We start from the raw sequence: 21,019 nt of genomic DNA on the forward strand, positions 1-21,019 counted from the left end.
CACACACACACACCTGGAGAATTATTCATGGATTACTTGACTGAAAACATACAATTTAAATGCATTATAAAAAGATGTTTCTTTGACGTGGGTCATCATGGGTCAAAGTAGTATAAGACATGTTCCAAGAGTTCACTCACTCACACTCACCCACACACAACTCACAATCCGTACTGTGCTCATGATCAAAGTAATCAGATCCTTTGGCCTGATTGAATCAGACTGGAGCTGACAAAGTTAATAAACAATGAAAACAAAGAAAGTGAGCCATATGTTCATTCCCAGCTATCTATGAACTAATGATTCCATAATGATTTAGAAATATGTTGTGATATGTTCAACGTACCTATTTAATACATAGCTGTTGATTCAGTTAGTTGGGGAATGTTCATTAATGATTTCAGGTTGTTCCTGATTTCTTCCTCTCTTTACTTTGCCTTTGTACTGTAAATATCTACTGGATGAATATGAACAATATCGTGGTTTTATTAGAGTTGCCACTGATGCTGAACTGCTTAATAAATCTTATTAGGGAGTACAATAAAATCCCCTACACAACAGAGCCCCTTGTCTTCCAACCTAAACCTCTTAAACAGCATGTTGGATGCTAGAAATGCTATTCTCCCTGAGATGTAGCTCAGCAATATTGATTACTCTCAGATAGTATACAGTAAGATACTAATAGCATCTGGATGCAAGGGAAATATTCAACTAAAATGTACAGAGACAATGTTGAGAAATGTGTTGCTTTTACAGTATGCTCCCTTCAAGCTTACCACAGAGCTTAAAGTTCTCCCCAGACTCTCAAAGCGAGTGGTTACTTCCCGCCCTGCTGTTAACAAATGTAGCTCAGCGCTCAGACCTAACTATTAATCAAGGCACTCCTAAATCCTTTCAGCTGTTATCCTAATAAATGTATATTTTATCATGCTGTGTATAACTGTCGCATATCTGCAACTAGTCTCTCCTGATTGAAACGTATTTCAGTGTGAATCCTTTCAGGAAGACCTCACTCTTAATCAATGCTCTACCTAACTCCAATCAGCTGTTGGAGGCATTCACCTTCCTGCTAAACCAATCAGAATCATACACAAATAGCAAGGGCCAATCACAGAGTCCCAACCCTGCTTTAAAATAATTATTTTTCCCTTTGCTATTCAGCGGTCGTTGCAGGCACATAGTGCAACCCTCCACCCCCCCCCCCTCGCCACCTCCAGTCTGATACTCCAGCTGACTGGTCCGGAGCCTCCTTCGGTCTGGTCTTTGGGCTCCTTCGTCGCCACCACCGGTGTCTAGATCGGCGGGGGGGGGGGTCTGATGGTTCTCTACCTCTATGTAGATATACAAAAGATTTGTATAGCGATGGAGTCTAATCGCCAAAGACTTTGTACATTTTGTACGAGCTGTACAATAAATCTTATTTGCATATCTGCAAACATGTCTCTCCTGACTGAAATGGAATGTCACGGTGTCACGAGCACTGGCAAAGAAATGAGAAAAACATCAGCTCAGTTTTCAGAATATGGTAATGAAATGTTTATTTTTGTCTTCTGTTGACAACGAAAAGTAACTTTACAAAGTAACAATTCAACACCAGACTCAAACTGTTTTATACTGTCTGTTAGCAGAGACTGCAGAAACCTGGGGGGGGGAGGGAGGGAGAAAGAGTGCTACATCAAACATGTCAAAGGTTTGGCTCAGCTTCTTCAACATGGAATCAGTGGAACACAGAATTTGGTGATCAGGACATAGAGTATCATAGAACAACCGTTACAGCTCGCTGATGATAGGACTGATGTATGTGGGGGTGTGGTGGGTAGGGGGGGGGGGGGGGGGGGGGGTGAGGAAGGTATGGGACAGATAACAACAGTCAGTCATAATTTCAGTTTTTTAAAAGCCTTCAGGACATTGTTTAGAGAAAACGTCTCTGCTTTTGTTCACCCAATACACAAGTGGCCAAATGGTGTTTGCAACACCAACTTATTAAGAACTATGAGCCATAAATAATTTGATGGTCTGACTGACTGTGGACAAAAAACTAAATTCTTAGCACAGTCAACTGACTGGACATCTGATCTTCATTGGGGTTAGGTCAGTGTTAGAAGGTCCAGTTCTTAGTTTGAGCCCGACTAATACTGGAATGCGAGGCAGATGCTGATATCTACATTAGATTATTATAAAACCTTGATAACACATGGTGAGACACTTACTTGTTAATCAACTTGTCAGCACAAACGATGTAAAGGCAACACTGTGTCTAAAGAAATTCAAACATTTCGGGACAACTTGTTCTTAGATTCTCACCAAAAGGTCCGCTGGTAACTGTTCTGGAGCTTTTAACTGTAGGACATGATCTTCCTCAGCAGATGATGTTTGCAAAGTGTATTGTATTTTTTATTTTGTATTTAGCGTTTTTAAAGACTTGTGTTGGCTGAAAGCTTGAGACAGAAAGCTACTAAAGGACCGTGTGGTGCAAAGTTTATAATATCTTTGGCATTTGTCTGAGCCCAGTTCTTGTTGGCTGTCATAATTACACAGACCACCTGCAATACATCGATATCAGACAATTATCAGCTCTAGTCTCATCTTTATGTTGTAAAAAGGAGATTCCATTTGCAGATGGAGCCCACGTAAATTCCACTGTGCACACCTCATGATAAATAATTTGTAAAGAGATTCTTAACGAATTGGGACCAGATATTGAGAGAGATTTTTTTGCAGTCCATTAATAAACTTGTCAGTGCCATCTGGTGGACAAATTATGCAACAGCAATACTGTTTCTGAATGATTTGAGCCAAATATAGTCAGTAGTGATGGCCGAATGAGGCTTTGTGAACCAGTCTCTTTATTTATTATTAAAATCTTAGGCCTTTCTCTTAAAACCAAGAGCGCCATCTAGTGGGCTCAGAAAATAAAGACACTGGTTCACGAAGCTTCATTTGGCCCCTACTAATACTCAGGAGTTTCTATCTACCGGCAATACTATACGCTGATCCATCTGTGGCCGGTAAATATAGATTGATCAGACAGGTTTTTAATTATGAACATTGAACACACACAAAAAACATTTTCTTACAATGAAAATGTAATGAAAGTAATACAATACATGTCCAATTAGCAACATGGTGCTTTGGAAGCTGCCTGCAGTGCTGCTCACAAAAGCAAAGCTGCTGTGTCCTCATGCACGTGGAAACTAGATGGAAATACATTACTTTGCCCACAAATGGATTTGTAGGCCAGGCCATGCAGATTGGAGCATGTTAAAGAAGTGACAGGGTGCAGTTGGCTTCAGCAAGTTGTGCTTGAACTTGATGATAGAAGGATATGTGCTTGTGTTTGTTTCTTTTGGAGGACAGTTTGTATGGGTTTCCTTGCAGTGCAGACGGGCAGAGCTTTTGTTAAACAGGAACTACCGGCAGTCACAGGGGATTATGATGTCAAGGAAGCCATCAACTTATCAGTTCTTTTCACATTTCACATTCCTACTGATGTAATATGATCAATATGAAGGGGACAGAACAGTGACTATTCAAGAAAAAAAAAAGATGTGTAATCTCTGCATTTAGAAGTCAAAAAGAACTCAAGGCACAAATAAATACTGCAGAATGGAATACAATGGTGAACACAGCATCTGCATGGCCAGATTTCAGATAGTCAGGGTTGCAGGGAAGGGTGGAGTCCACCTGGGCTCACACTGAGGCCCACTGACCTGACACCAACACTCATCAGAGCCAAGAACCAAACACAAATTATTTCAATACCAATCTGAGAAATTATTACCCAGTTCAGCACTTGTCATCTGGACCAGTTTTGCAAACAAGATACTAAGCAGACAATCCATGAGAGTAATGGAATGTAGCCTGATGTGAAGTGCTACATGTTGACTGCCGCTTCACGCTGGGAAACACTCTTTTTAATTACTCCACTCTGAATTGAACAGCGAGAGGGAATTAAAGCACAAGGTGTCAAAGAAACCTGCGAGTCACTTTGTGATATTCAACACTTGGTGATGGAGACAGGTTTGGCCTCAGCTGGGGGAACTCAACACTGCACCTGACCCTAAGCAGCCGAGCACCAAGAGTCACGAGTATAATGAGACAAAGTGTGCAGCCGTTGCTCAGTAATACTCCTCTTACTGCTACAGTCACACCACAGTCAGTTGCCTGGAAACAGGGCTCATCATGTGGTACTGAGCAAAGAAAGGCGTTAACACCAACACTGTTCTCCAGACAGGAAACAGCATGGCCTCAGAGCCAAGTCTTGCCAAAGCTGTGTGGCTCAACACGAGCCACAGAGCTTTGGTAAGACTTGGCTCTGTAATGTCAGCTTCAGCCGCGTGCTGCCATGACAAAAACACTGTAAACCTAGCAATCGGTGCTGCAAGTGCCTCTGGGAGAGGGGTGGGGCAGGTGAGGTCAGAATATATCCACCGTGGCTTAAAGACTTTCCCAGAAGTCCTTGCAGTTTTTGGTGGAAAGACCTTGTATATTGAATGACATGTAATGCTTCAAATCTGAAAGAAAGGAATTGAAATATAACATTGCTCCGGCCATTTGCTACCTAAAACCTCCACCCATCTGTTGTCTCATCAGCTCAGGTGTGGTGTGTCTGGCTTTCAAACTGGACCGGACCACGAGTCATTAATGTACTACTGAAGCACCGTGGGAAACGTGGTGCAATCAACCCTTTGGTGAAGAGGCCATGGGGGAAGCAAAACACGTGAACGCTTTCACAGAGCATCACCTTGTATTAGCCTGTTGGTTGGGACAGGAGACACAACGGTGTCTTCTGACACGTCCAAGGTGGCGCTAATACTCCCTTAGTGGGAGCGTATCATATCGACGACAGATATTTATTTATTTCACGTTTTAAGAAGGTGGTCTTCTTAAAGCAACATTATGTTACTGTTCCCGCTTCGGTCCCCCTACAGGTTGTGTCACTGAAGGTAAAGCTCGCCCTTCGGTCCCCTCCATGTTGTCTCACTGGAACTAGATTGCGTTACCCACTAGGGAAAAGTTACATAGTGTTGCTTTAAAAATGACTTCTAGTTGCAGATTAACATTCTGTCAATCAAACGACAGATAGTTTCATCTCAAATCATAAACGACTCACGGCATCCAACCTTTGATAAAAGGTTAATGTTCAGTCCTTACCACATGGGCCATTTATTACCTACTCTAGAGCTTTCAATCACTTCCTATGATCTTCATTGGCACAGCTATATGTCCTTCAACTCCATGAAAACAGGGACAACTTTGCCTCCAAAACAGGTAACAAATGGACCGTCGTGGTGACATTTTTTACTACGTTAAAAAGTGAGACTCATGACAGCGGAGATATTTACAGCCGCACACAGCTGCTGTGGTTTCTGTGTGTTTCCTCTACAGAAAGGACAACAGCTTGGCACAGTGTTAAGAAAGTCATGGGACAAGACTGCGTGACAGGACAGGAAGTAAGCTCCGGGTCAGAGATGGCAAGAGGACAAGGTCCAAACGTACTCATGGTCAAAATCAACAGTGAAAATGTGGTCAAAAATGATCTGCCTACATGTTTTCTCTCCATCTTTATAGTGCTCAAAGAAGTTGAACTTTTCACAGCCATTGTGTGCCATTCAAGAACAGCAGTAGCTTCAGCTAAGGTTCTCTCATTCTGGCCACAGTCGGACACACAGCCCAACGCCTCAGCATGGTACAGTACAGTGAAGAGCATTGTCACATGGTCCAGCACTCGATCATTAGAATAAAAACCATACAAAAATCTAAAAAATAAAAACACATCTCAGACAGAAAATATACACTCTCACATGAAAGCATGTTGTGTGGACACAGTCCTGTACAGAGCAGCTCCACTCTTTTCACACACAGTGCACCTCAAAAGCACAACAAAAGGCAAAATTAAGAATATACACATCTCTAACTGATGAAATCATTTCAGTTTAAAAAGAACAAAATCTGGTAAACAAAATAAATTGAGGCATGCAAAAGATCATGTCAAATCTTAAGATTTGGATACTCATGTTTTTTTTTTAAGCCAAACATACTTTATCATTAGAAGATCTTCCTGTCAGGAAGAAACCACTCACTCGTAATAAATCCTTAGAACCAAGGTAGCTGCCAAAATAAAATTCAAACCCACTGGAATATCACTGTAATATACCCGAGCATTTAAAGGCCCATATTTACAAATATTTGTGTTCTGTGTTCGAGCTTTAAGAGGCTGATATTTACATACATGTTCATGCGGATTCAGCAGCAGTGCAGCAAAACAAACAGCGAACACAGACAGGAGTGCTTTTCCAACATCCTGCATCAGAGGAAATAAATACCACGTATCAAAATAAGTTGGTTTTTTTTTTTTACATCACAAACAATGTCACCCTCACTCAGATTCCTCTTTCAAAGGAATACTGTGGCCCAACATAATGATATGTAGAAAACAAATGATAGTAGAAAAAGCTTGTCTGTTGGCTTGTAAGGTGACAGTGATACATGAGAAGTGAAGCAGTGCGAGCCGAGACAGCTGTGGTTCTTTAAGGCTTTGCAGTAAACATCAGAGCGGAGATGCTGCTGCGCCCTCCAACCTACACACACTTATGTCAACCTGTAGCAGTTAAGCCGGCACAGACAAAAAGACATGCAACGCACGCGCGCGCGCACACACACACACACACACACTCACATACGCGCACGCACAAACACACGCACACGCTTTGAGAGACTTGCCACTGCCTCTTTCATTTTTTCGGTTTGGATTCTCTTTTCTTTTTTCCTGGCTAAAATTTCTTGGCAGCATTACATGGTGCGCCTCGTTCCCCCCCCCCCCCCCCCCTCCCGGCCTGTGGCCCCTCCCCTCTCCTCTGATTGGCTGAACGCTGGGAGGCCAGGCTGGAGGGGAGCTGGGTGGCCTGAGGGTGTGGAGGAGGGGCTTGGGGCAGTTCAGTAGTCTATGATGGGGGCGAGCTCGGGGGACAGGTCCACCGTGACGTTCTTGTAGAGGCTGCTGAGGGAGATGTGGGGGCTGTAGTGGAGGTTGTTGAGGCCGTCCAGGTGTTGGCGCTCTTTGGAATACCTCAGCAGTTTATACCTACAGACAGAGAGGAATACCTCAGCAGTTTATACCTACAGACAGAGAGGAATACCTCAGCAGTTTATACACAGTGACACACTCCTCTCCTACAGGACTGCCCTGCGTCTGTTTAAGGATTGCTAAAACACAGTCCCACAGTATGCTCAGCAACTTCAACTTTTGATTACTGCTACCATTTACATCTTCAGCAGGAACCAATGGGAATGGAGCTCACACATTTATACTTTCATCATTTTCCTAAAACATGATACACTTCATTTTCCACCACACATTCTGAAATCAACTTTCCATCCAACACATCCAGTACTCTTTGCTCTTTCCTCCCCTCTATCTCCCAATCAAGTTATTACCCTGATTACTAGGGGTGGCGGAAAAAAAAAAAAATCGATACAGCATAGTGTTGCGATATTTTCAGTGGCAATACTGTATCGATACACAGGCGCCAAGTATCGATCTTTTATTATATATGTGTTGGTCGGTTAGTCTGCTTGACAATGCCATTTTGCAGCAATAAAAGTGAAGTGAGATGAAAGAACAGAGAAATGTATCTTTTTTTAAGAATTAAAAAAATGTTTTTTTGGCAACATCATTTGAAATTGGGAAAAATTAGAAGTAAAAAGAAGAAGAAAAAGGGTTATAAATTGCAATGTATCGCAGAATATTGCAATCGTTTGAAATCGCAATGATATCGTATCGTGGCATAAGTATCAAGATAATATCGTATCAAGAGGCTGATTACCTCCGCCTGCCCAACAAACTGCCCCCTTGACCCAATCCCTTCTCACCTTTTCCAGTCTATTGCTCCCATCTTTCTTCCTTTTCTGACCAGTCTCATCAATGTTTCTTTGTCAACTAGCTGTTTCCCTAACGCTCTCAAAGAAGCAAGAGTGGCCCCACTCCTCGAGAAACCCACAATCAACCCGCCTGACGTAAAGAACTACAGACCCGTCTCACTTCTTCCATTTCTTTTTTGAGTGTGCCATGTATAATCAACTCTCTTATCTTCACTCAAACAACCTTCTTGATCCCAACCAGTCTGGCTTCAATGAAACTGCCACTCAAATGAAACTGCCCTCTTTGCCCTTCTACTTCCGGGCCATGGGACCTTAACTCGGAAGAAATATGAACGGGGAGTGACAAATTATGTTTTGATCCCGTTTGAACTGAGCCATCGATTTCAAATACGTTTGTCAATTTAAAAGATAATTTTTCAACGAAATAAAGTCTCAGTTAATTGATAAACTGGTGAAGTATAAGACTGTAAAAACACGTAATTAGAAAGACTACACACTTCAGTGTTGCATGGATGGCGTCTCGCTGAAGCTACGGTGTCTGTGTGTAAAGTACCGGGATGTAACGTTACTCAGATGGGCTGTGGATCTCGCTTGTTCTTTTGCTTATCTGCTGAAAAAACTTCACTGGATGAAACGCATCAGGTAAGATAACGTTAGGTAAGCTAGGTGACGTAAATAGTGGGTGACGAGAGATGTAGTTCACTGAGCGGTTTCACACAAAACTAAGGGGTGCTATGACAAACCTACGGCTAACTGAGACTTTCTTTGATTGGAAAATTATCTTTTAAATTGACGAACATCATATTTGTAATACATGCCTCAATTCAAACGGGATCAAAAAATAATTTGCCTCTCCCCATTCAATCCCGTCCCTATTTTTTTCCGAATTTAAGGTCCCATGAGGTCGACCGGAAGGGCCGAGACTTCAGCTTCCCATGTGTGTGACCACGACACAGTGCATTCTGGTAGACGGACTCCACTGGGCTGTGTGGGCTTGCAAGCGACTGCTTATGTGATGCCATGAACCTAGTTAGTAATCCCTTCAGCTTTCTCGCTATCTGTGGGGAATGTTTTTTGCTTTCTTTATACGCCGTGGTTATCAAAGACTGCGTGGGCCGACATTTCCTTTTAATGTGACCCACACGCGTCCATGGCACCCTTTGGCCTCTGACATCATGCCAGCGTCGTGTCCAGTCACTGGCTTCTTCTCAGTAGCAGACTGCTGTCCGAGTCCGACCGCAATAAAAAACACTGACAACATTAACGGCTTCCACCGGTGAATGTCATCCAATTGCTTCTTCTTTAGTATCAAGACTTTATTGAAGATCAGAGACAAAAAGCAGTCTTACCGCCCGAGGAACTGCACCTCCCCTCTGTGGTGGTGCGGAATGGACTTGTACTTGCCGATCTCTCCGTCCGGTCGCGTGACATTCAGACCAGCATAGTGAACCCTGAGGAGAGACCAGGCTGCATTACTTCCTCCACCCATCGGTTTAACTGTCAACACTGTTCACAGCCTACGAACACCCTGCTGACAGACACATGAGCACCGTCTACTCTCCTCCCAGACACGCTCACTTAACATTTGTTCACGGTGAGCTGACAGTGTTTTGGACATCAAGCTAAGAACATATTGACTACACACAAACAACATTACGCTGCATGTGAATGTGAATCTAACCTGACTAACCTGTTCCACAAGTCGTCATCCTCTCCTCCCCAGCCCCAGAATGCATTGGGAAAGCCATTAATCTTGCGGAACTGCTCCACGGTGAGTCCACTCACGCCGCCAAAGAACTCGCTGTATGGAAGACTGGAAGCAACCACAAGCACCGGTTACACATAGATCTGCATCGCGCACTGTGTGTCCAGATACTTCATGTCAACGCTCATTGCCAAAGAAGAAGACCTGTACTTGTTCAACATTAGATCCCCAGCTTTTGCCGTTCATATTTGATATGTTCTCATATCAAATTTATCTCACATCTGCATTTTCATGACACACTCACATGTACATGTATTTGTCCAGCTTGGCAGCAAAGTGACGTGGCATCTGACCACAGCCGTAGTAGTTTCGGTCGTTCTCGGGAATGTGGTCAACATCGTGGAAGATCAGGCAGTCCCAGTCCAAGTCCTTCATGGCCTCCAGGAAGCCCACGTTGAATAGCATGGCTCTGTTGAAGGGCTGGCTCCCGCTCTACACACACACACACACACACACACACACAAAGTCATATGAAGCCTTGATGTCATGGATTCATACCTAAAAACACACACCACCACGTACACAGGCAGACACGCACACGTACCTGTTCGATGACGTAGAAGGCAAACTGTAGCCGCTGTCTCTGCAGCATGGGGATGAGGTGTTGGAAGAGGATGGGGAGATGTTCATGCCGGTTTCTAAATGGGATCAGGATGGCCACCTGAAGACAAATATTACAGTAACAATTAGAGCCTGACCGATAAAAGGATTTTTAAAGCCGATACAGATACGACTATTTGGTTATTTAAAAATTCGGCAATATATATATATTTTTTTAAAAATATCCAGAAACTCCTAACAAAACAAACAGATTTCCCTAACATTAGTTATTTGTAGTTATTTATGAGTTTTCACTAAAATAATATGATGATAATTTGTTTTATTGTCACAACAGAGCAGAGGAACATCAAAATATATTAAAGTTCTGATAAATAAAATGTATACTAATACAAACTTAAGATATGAAACTTGAAGTCCTTTGAACAAAAAATAGAAGAAGAAAAATCAGTGTTGCCAAATGGGACGTTGTAGAGCGTCCTCTGGTGGACAGACTATGCAACGCCAACGCTCATAACGTGGTTGACAGTCCGTTTTTATTTTTTAAATTTTCATTTATCAGAATAATTTTTTTGTCATTAGAAATGATTCTGATGAAGGAATTTATATATACACAAACACACCCACCCACACACACAGTATATATAAATAATCGGCCATTATAAATGCCGATACCAATAGATCAGGAAATGCCTAATATCGGCCAATAATATCGGCCTGCTGATATATTGGTTGGGCTCTAGTAACGATCCACCCATACATACTACGTCTACTAGCTTCTTTTTTTCCCCCCAGAATAATCCATTCTGCATCACAGACATTATACTCTATATAATTCTAAGACTTGTGACATGCATGCAGCCACCTTCCAGCGAGGTCTGCAGTCCTTTGGTTTCCAATGGCCTCCAAACTCCATGTCGAAGAACTTGGAGAACTGGAGTTCTATCTCCTCCATAGGGATCTCAGTCATGTTCACTTCCATAAGGCCCTCTGCGAACACACAATTCCAGCGAGAATCATCACACAACTAAAGAATCACTGAACAGAACAAAAAAAACAAAACAAGACAGGCACTAGAAAAAAGGTACAGCCCCTCTGTTATTGCCCCCTCCAGGTTTGATGATTTCATGATGTTTGGAAGATAAATCTTGTATCAGTGTCTGGTTTTCAGAATGATGATCCACAAAAGGACCGGTTTGTGGCTTTCATGTCTCTATTAACTTAGAAATAGGACTACACATCACATCAATTCTGCAGAACACTTTGACAACACAAACGGTATTTTTTAAGTTACAAAAGAGATTTAAGCTTACATTTATTTACACCTACTGTATTGACATCACTAGAATCCATCATCATCACCAAATAATATTGGAAAAACAAGACACCTCGGATCAGATTGGCAACCCTAAAAAAAAAAAAAAAATGCCAATACATACTTGTGGATCCATCACAACCATTCAGAAAACACTTCCCATTATGGTGTCAGACACAGAATAATAATCTGAGGCTGTCAGTGGCAAAAACAGAGGTTTTAATGGACACTAACTGATGGTGAACATTTGTTCTGTAGGGTTACATTGCAGTTCGGTTCACAGCTGCTCGTTACAGTGCTCTCACTGAATACTGGACCAATTTGAGCACAATTTGAAATTTGCTTAGTGAGTCACTCTGGCATTCAGCAATGACGCTCATTAACTATGCCCTTGTAGTCGAGCTGCACCAATCACATCGGTGTAACGGATATAGGCGGGCCAGAGGCTAGCTGCACCAATCACATTGATGTCTCTGATATAGGCGGGCCAGAGGGGAGCTCAACAGATGACGACGGCGCCGCAACATCAAAGTCATCAGAGTAGCTAAGCGCGTGTACGTCAACCCGTGTATTGTCGTAGTGTTGTCTCACTGTGTGCAGTGAGATTTTTAAATGCATGTTTTGTGTCGCCTCGCGAGTTGGGCCATTTCCATTACTCATTGCCAGACCCTTAATCTTTCAGTTTTGGGTCTGGACATCCAGGCTACACTTACACACAAATACATGGGAAAATAGGGTCCTGTTTGAAAATCCTGAAATCAAACTTTAATTTGCATGATCTGGAAAAAGAAAAAGAAATATGACATCTATTATTTGGATTTCGGCTCCATCACAGGGGGTGGGCGGTAGACCGGTTTACTAACTAACTCTGAACAATCACTTTACATGTACTGATAAACCTACATTATGGGACAGGCTACTCCTTCCTGAAGTCACCAACCCTGAAACAACCCATTCCTAGTGGAAGGAATGCTCTACTCACTCATAGAAGGTAATCGCTGTGGGCAGGGGAGGTTCTGGGCGTAGGTGAAGTTCTCAGGGAGGTACGTCGTTGGCTGCACCAGGTATTCACTCGAGTTACTGCCGTCAGGATAGTCTGCAGAATAAAGCATACGCACTCTGGGTACATTATTTTTTAAAAGGGGGCACATTTCCTGTTGGTTTTCCTTAAATGATTGTAAACTGGTACCGCAGAGAGCTTACTTCCAAAATACTTGTATGCATGTGGATATTAAATACATATTTTCATAGAGTAATAACATACAATTAAAGCTGCAAGCAGCCTCCCTGGGGGTTACTGGCAAGATGCCTGAGTAATTTACTTCAACTTTTGCACACAGCCTTAGTGGAGCATGGGGAACAACTGTGTTGAGTTTTGTCTAATTCAGAAAAACTGTTGCCAATATACGCAACACTTCCTGTTTTGACAGCCACCTACAGAAATTTGGTCCTCTATAACTTATGCATTTTTTCAACATCAAAACTCTTTCGAACAACTTTTTGTCTTGAGGGTCCACAATGAAAAGTGTCAGAGTAGTAACATACAATTACCTAATACAGTGGAGGAGTACAGATTCAAGGTATCTGCAACTACAAATATGTATTCAGTCAAGTTAGTTGAATGAGACTCCAATAATTCCTGGTTATTATACAGTAATGATAGTTTTAATTTAGGGGAAGGGTAGGGTTGGGTCCCACGCACGTTCTACCCAACTTGGGTCCAATGGCATCACATGACGGACCCAGAGGTTGTAATTACACAGTTAGGGTGCGCGATCACAAAAGACATGTATCATGTGGATGTGTCGACATTTCTGTTGCCATTACTTAGAATTTCTCATGGAAACTATCCACTATAGCTTTAAGAATCTAGAAGAGCGCTCTCTAAATTGAAATGTAGTACTTTGGTCACTGTTAATGTGGCTGCCCTTGCTGCTAACCTTTAAGTCTTACCATCTCCACACAGCGATGGTCATGGCTGGATATTTGAAAGGAAAAGTAGAAACGGTGAATGTGGAAAGGTGTTAAAAGCCACTTGCCAACATGGTCTGATTGCTGGTTGTTACGCTCATCTACAATGCATATTGGTACGTGCAGTCAGTAGCTATGTTTCCATCCACACGTTTTTATCCAAATTAAGCAATATCGAATAAAAACAAATGCCTTATGGAAACAGTAAAATTCTATGGAATTTCATGAATATTGACTCAAATGAAATATGTTCTGTCTCATCGGATTTTCTCTTGAACGATATACGGCTTATGCAATAAATGTTGATGGAAACGTTATTTGCTGAATGAATAATGAATTGCGATTAGGTTTTAGGTAACTTTATGGTTACAACTTGCCACAAAACGAAAGAAGAACAAGATTTTGTTCATTTCCGTCCAGTATTTCCTCTCTGTCTGCACACATGGCGGGTGTTAACAAAGATAGATGGAAGTGGACGGACGAGGAGACAAGAGACTTTCTGAATTTAATTTATAGGGAGCTTGCGAAGGAAATGGCCGACAAAGGTTAGGACGAGCCGTGGGACGTCCTGCACAGTCAATGGAAGACACTCAGCGAGACATGTCTCAAAAGAAGAGTCTCGCAGCGGTGCCGGAGGGACAATAAAAGGCATGTTGCTTCTGCATCGTCACAGCGATGTGTTGATAGCGTCGTTGTTTTCTTATTATAGCTTGGTAGGTCACTATCCGCTGGCACGCAAACACTATTACAACTTGTCCCATATTGATCCTTTGTTGGTAGACGGCGCGATCCATTTTGTCTAGAAAATCTTTGTACGCAAAAGTTTGCTTGAATGTTGTGCGATTCCTTGCAAAAATGAATGGAAACACCTTAAAATGTCTAAAATCAATTCGATATAACAATTTGATCGCAAAACAGCATGTGATGTCATTACGCACAGGTTTTTATTCGCTCTAAAGCCGTTGGATGGAAACACACTTTCACCTGCTTTATTCGCATGAGTTTTTTTTACTGAACTTCAGATAATTCAATTGACAAGTGGATGGAAACTTAGCTATTGAGGGCCAGGGACTCAATGTTCTTTCCTCTTCATATACTGGGTGTAGAATCTTTGTATTGAGCTAAGAAAGGTGTCTGTGTGTATCACTCACCCGTCCCATTGAGCGTACTGTTCTTGTTGGTGTACAATCGGATCATATGGCCGATGGTCCTCACATTGTCCCTCAACATGATGCCCTGAGCCTGCACCATGAAGAAGTACGTGTTGGCTGTCAGGAAGACAGGAGAAAAAAGTTAAGATTCATACTCAATTACATTTGCTTCATTTGTAGCGAGAGCCATTACATGCCCTCAGTTATTATCCAAAACAACTTAACATGTTACTCTTTCAGTCGAAAACACATTAGATAATCAAGCTGCAGCTGCACAGTGAAAGTAATTTAAAACAACTACAGAAGTGGACACTGGAACAACATTAATCCACAGTTACCCACAACAATAACTATTAATACTGTCCTCCACGCATTAACTATAGGGCGGACAGTAAAGCTGTATCATCCCAGCTGTCTAGAAAATATTCATTGGAGCTGTTAACGACACGGTCACTGTTGTATTATCCAACATACTGAAATTAAATGCACTGACGGGAATTTGATTGCTTTAATAGGACTCTAACAATCACAATGTTCTGTCTGTTTTTGATATGTATATATAGATCATACTTTCAAATAGTTTACAATTAGACATTTACTGTAGATGATCAGTTGCTGAGGTTAATAACAGACTGCAGTGTATCAGCTTACATACATACCTACATACATTTATCGTCATATTAGTCAACCCCGGACGTTTCGGAGTGCGTGTTGGGGGATGATAAGTGTCTTATCACAGAGCAGCAACCAGTCATGGTTGGGGAGCAGGAGACGCCGTTAAGGCTGCGTTCACATACCAAAAAGCAAGCCTGGTGATTCTCCGCAGGTTTGCGGTGGGAGTACCACTGAAACGTTGTATGTCACGTCCTGCTGTGTACTTTAATCCCCCAATGTAGATGGAGCAGACTTTATATTTACTGTTTTCCGATCAGATGCTTGTACTACGAAGCAAGATTTGGCGTTAACAAGGTACACTACAGGATCAACCCAGGGTTTTGTGTATCATGACGGTGGATCACTTGTTACCGGGTTAAATCTCCGTGGTAACTTATAGAGGGGTAGGAATCACCAGACGCCTCCCGATATGATATCCTCACGATAGGATAGTATTGCGATTTTAATAGCACACTTTGCATCACTACAAGCCTGTAAACACAGAAGCTTCAATGAAGAGAAGGGGGGGGGGCGTTGCAGCGCCTTAAAACCTATTTTATACAGTCTGTTTAAAAGTCAAGAAGAAGAAAGTAGTAGCGTTTGTGATGCAGTTGGCTCGTAAAATTAAATGAGAATTGGAGTCATTAAAAAAATAAACACAAAAATCTAAGTAATTTAAAAATTAAATTTCATAACGACTATTCGTGCAGGCCTATAGCGATGTCTGTTTTTTCCCAGTATCATGCAGGCCTAGTGTGAATGCAGCGTAAGGAAACAGTAAAGTCAAATCAGGCTGGAGCTCAGATAATGCTACTGACAAGGACACTATTAGCTGGCGATAACCATCAAAATGTAAACCAAAAACCGGGCCCGGGTTTTTTAAAGATACATGTTTCCATTCTTATCTGCTGACAGGCTAACACGCATATCAGTATGTACTGTATGTTGGTTCCCAACTGCACACATGCTTGAAAAGTCACATTTGTCAAAGCAAAGGCAGATGAAGCAAAGCATGGAATGACTGTCCTGAGTTCAGCTGGATGCTTAATAGAGCGTGGTGGAACACAGTCATCCAGACTGGCTGGGAATCCACACAAGCTTGTCAGTCTGTACTATGCAGAAAACTCAGGCAGCACCCGATTGCAAGCATAATGTGTCAGCAACATACAGTAGAGCCGTTTTCACATGTGAACTCCGCACGCTGTCCGAGGAATCCCGTCCCAACTCTTTACTGTAAGATTTACACACACTACACACACATTACCTGCACTATAACTAGCTACAGCAATCAACTGCCTGCAGTTTTCAAACCACATGCAGTGCACAGCTGGATGACACAAGCACCGCACAAATGTCTTCGTAATGTGTTGGCCCAGCTTCAAACAGTGTCAGTAGAAATATGGCTACATTTTGTCATTTTGCCTTCTTCTGAGCCTTTGCAATGGAAAACACCTGACTTGTATATATTGTCCTTTCCTAACTTTGAGAGCAATGTGGATGTGGCCACTACAAGCAAATTTCCCTCTCGTATTGCTCCTCCTGAAAACTGTCAAAAAAAAAAAAAAAAAAAATCAGACCCAAAGTCATATATTATGTATGTTAGCTGACATTAGGCATTTCTACTCCATTAGAGTCTATGGTAAGGAAAAAGCTTGACAGTTTTCAGTGGTTATGAGGAACAATACGTATGTGAGAGAATATACTCTTACATTAAACTACGTTAAGCTTTTTCCTTACAATATCCCTTAATGAAGCAGACACGCTTAATGTCAGCTAATAATGGGACATTGATTTAGATTTTTTTGACAGTTTTTAGTGGTTACGAGGAGCAATATGAGAGAGAAATTTGGTCATCATTGATGATTGTTTAGGTACATTAAACCACGTTAAGCACGCTTAATGTCGCTAACGTCCATAATAATAGGACTCTGAGTTAGATTTTTTTGACAGTTTTCAGTGGTTACGAGGAGCAATATGAGAGAGAAATTTGGTAATCATTGATGATTGTTTAGGTACATTAAACCACGTTTAGCTTTTTCCTTACAATATCCATTAATAAGCAGACACGCTTAATGTCAGCTAACGTCCATAATAACGGGATATTGATTTTGATTTTTTGACAGTTTTTTGTGGTTACGAGGAGCAATGTGAGAGAGAAATTTGGTAATCATTGATGATTGTTTAGGTACATTAAACCATGTCAAGCTTTTTCACGTTCAGCGTTTTAGAATGTCCCAAACCAACACAGTACTGGGTAGATCCCCTTAAATCTTAATCTAGAGGTCCAAAAACATGAGCGCCTTAGATTTACTTTACAGACTCTATAGAATGCAATCCAGTACAAACAACAAAACCAACACCCAACTAACATGGAACACAAAACCACCTCGTTTCCTGCATCTACAATCACACAGTTACCCTCCGGCTAACACACAAGCCTTCGTTTTCCCAGAACTGCCTCTTCTCAAGCATGACCACAGCTGATTGCCAGTAAAAGCCTGCACTATCAGCATCTTCTCTCTCTCACACACACACACACACACACCTCAATATTGTCACAGACCAGGAAACACATCTAAGTGGTCAAACATCAGGGCTTAGAATTATTAGGACTGTCCTATAGAAAAGCAGAATAAAGCATAAAACATGACTAAAGAAATCTTAGTCCACTACCAAAACCACAGATTAGTCGACTAAGATTTCTTTAATTTGATAAGTCATTTTTTTATGCTTAAATACTAATTTCCATGAAACTTATGAGCACATTTCTGGTGAACACAAGATTTAAAGTGGCGCTTTTGCAGGATCAATTGTGTAGAGACTCAGTTTTACAGATGGTTAATTAACTACATTTATATTGTGCTTTTCTCTCAAAAGCGCACAGCTCTGTCGATTGAGTCAACTAATCGCTTAGTCGACAACATCATGTTAAGTGTTAGTCAACTATGAATTGCTTTAGTCGAGGACAGCCCTAATAATTATACTGACGATTAGGACTGGGGTCTAGTAGTCATCACATGAAGTTTACTGACATTCAGTCAGAGTGTGTTGGCAGGTTGACCAGTGTTCAGTGTCCCAGAATGATCAAAGTAGTGTTTCAGAGACCTTTCCTCCAACGAGACAAACTGCTGGTAAACGCTGACTAATGCAAACTAGGAATTCAACAACCCTCATGTGGTGGATGGTGGACACAGGGACGTTTCGCCCACTCTAAGGCTGAGGCATGCCCGGGATGCCGTGTTGATCCTGGGCACAAACCCTGACATTAACACCATTCATTCACATGTCCGCTGTGCAACGCCAGCCGAAGTGCATATCATCCATAAATCCAACACAAGGAGACAATAAGTCTGTCATATGTCCATCCACTCGTCACTGACAGACGCCTTTTGCTTTTTACTACCGCAAAATAGCGGGGGCTGGCTGGGCATCATGGCCTGGGGTGGACCTTTTAGCTGTGCGGTAGTTAGCCTATTAGCTAACGGGTTTAGCGTTCAGATGGAGCTTGTAGGGCTGCAGAAGATAATCCAGACATAATCACATTAACTGTTACCTTGGGAGTTAAGTGGAAACCTCTGTTGACTAACCTATTCCGGGAGCCACGTAAATGAAGTAGAGACAAGTGGTGGACATGGAGAAGAAGAATATGAAGGCCAGGAACGAGCGGTTGGACATTCGCAGCAGCCGCCTCCAGTTCACCATCTTGGCTTAGGCCCGTCTGTCATTCGCCGATATGAATCCCATAAAAAATACTTCTTGGAATTAAAAAGTCCTCGAATTGTCGGACTGCGGTGTCAGTGGTGTGGTCATGGGCACATCTGCACCGTTAAAGCCCAGGGACGCAGCACGGAAAAGGCAAACGCTAGCGATGCTAGCTGGCCTGCTTTCCCCTGCCAAGAAACTTCCAGATGGAAAAAGCAGGCCTGTCGGGTTAATATCAGGCGACTAAAAGGCGCATGGAGCACCGCCGGTCGGCCATACTGAAACCGTTATCCTACGGGCTAAGATACGGGCAGCAACTTAATTAAGAGTACTCATGGTGGCCTTCCATGGTCGCGGTGTCGCCAGCGAAGCTTTTATCGCCAGCACTGAAGGTTGGTCATTGAAGGGGTCAGCAACGCTCTGCCTTCACCCACACAACTCTACTTTCGGTCGGAGCGATGTTTCCAGCCCAGGCGGCGCACTACTTCATCAAACCGCGTCCTCTGGAGTCCAGTCATGCCACCGGGTGTCCCCGCACGACTGTGTCATTCAAAACACAAACGGGCAGGACAATGTATCCGAGAAATAAACTCAATAAAAGAGATGTCGAGCCTGCCTCGTTTTCATTTTCTGCTGGCACTGCAGAGACAGTTTCCGGTGGGCGTAACCAACCCTTTCTCCTCGTCCGCGTCGCCATGGAAACCCGTCTTCCCGTAGCGCCCCTTTTTCTCCATTGAAATTTAAATTGAAAATTTGCTTAACAATAATAATTCATGTATTTTTACTGGAGGGGGTTTGCAAGGATAACTACAGAGATGCCAACTTTTCCGAAAACCTTTTGGAGTGAGATTTGGTGGGGCTAACCCAAATTTTGCCTTGTAGGCTAGGCTACAAAGCATTTATTTGGTTGTTTCGGTATCATTGTCTTTCAGGGTTTAAATTGGTATTTGTTATGTGTGGAGGGATGAGGGACTCTCCCTTGGGGGGTCTTGGGGTATGCACCCCCAGGAAATTTTTTTGGAAAAAATAAACCATAAAATGGCACTTTCTGGAGAGTTTTTTTGCAAAGAAATTGAGAAATCAATTCTTACATGATATGTGCAAAACTCTTAGGGTTAAGAGCCTTTGCATTGTTGTAGTGTCAACAAGTATTAGGGCATTTAGCATTTACATTCATGTTAATCGGTCCTCACTTGATTTCACATTGAATTACCTTCTTATGATATAAGAAGTGACCCAGACTATGTGCAAAAACATAATGAGCCACATGAAGAGACAGTAGCATACGTCAGCAACAGCTGAGGGGATTTGGGTCTGTGGTGACCAGGTCCAACTCACACAAATGTCCTTTTCCCATTCTCTCTTTACTACCACACACACACACATAGAGGCCTACTCACACAGAGTTCTCAGTGTAGGGACTAGGGACCCAAAGTTAAATCAATGTTGGTCTACCAGAGGGATCAACTAGGACCACTGATATTCTAAAGAATGAGAACTGATTTACATACATTCTTATCCTTAAAACTAAAGAACAGGGGGGACTGGTGGCCAAATCTCTTTAGATTAGGTAGTGAGGGAAATGTAGTCTTTAATCAAGGCCTTTCCCCACCACAAGGTCCAAAAGAAAACAGACTGAAAAAAAAAGACAAAAGACAAAGCATGGCTCATGTTGTGCATGTGTTATATCACAGCCTTTCTCAGTGATGTTTGGCCCTCGTCCTATGTGCCACACGTACTGCATTTACTTTTTTGGGAAAATAAAGACTATTTGTGCATTTTATGAAACATTGAATGAATTATTTAAAGTTACATTTAGAGATGCACAGAGGTTAGAGAAGCACAACAGTGGCCCAATGTTAGTATCTGCCCCCCCCCGGGCCCCCCCCCCCGAAATTTGACTGACACTCCAGCGTGAGAAATTGGGGTGTGGCGTGTGAGTCAAAAAGCGTGTGTCTCACGGCCAAAGGGTGATAGTTGGCAGCCTTGGTAAATGTGTTCTTTTCTTTTACCTGTCTGAAC

General features: G+C 42.3%; 1 protein-coding gene across 1 annotated transcript; it reads right to left on the bottom strand.

The window, feature by feature from the left end:
* Positions 1-6,020: 6,020 nt before the first annotated feature.
* On the bottom strand, positions 6,021-19,657 carry b4galt6 (UDP-Gal:betaGlcNAc beta 1,4- galactosyltransferase, polypeptide 6). Its single transcript, XM_032525332.1, has 9 exons — positions 18,883-19,657; positions 14,642-14,758; positions 12,502-12,615; positions 11,070-11,194; positions 10,191-10,307; positions 9,891-10,078; positions 9,572-9,694; positions 9,231-9,332; positions 6,021-7,084 (listed from the first exon to the last, which is right to left on the bottom strand). Exons 1-9 carry the CDS (start codon positions 18,995-18,997, stop codon positions 6,937-6,939), a joined length of 1,149 nt encoding a protein of 382 aa, XP_032381223.1. The 5' UTR covers positions 18,998-19,657; the 3' UTR covers positions 6,021-6,936.
* Between the last annotated feature and the right edge of the window lie 1,362 nt (positions 19,658-21,019).

Source organism: Etheostoma spectabile, chromosome 9 (genome assembly GCF_008692095.1).
Source record: "Etheostoma spectabile isolate EspeVRDwgs_2016 chromosome 9, UIUC_Espe_1.0, whole genome shotgun sequence".
Lineage (NCBI taxonomy): Eukaryota > Metazoa > Chordata > Actinopteri > Perciformes > Percidae > Etheostoma > Etheostoma spectabile.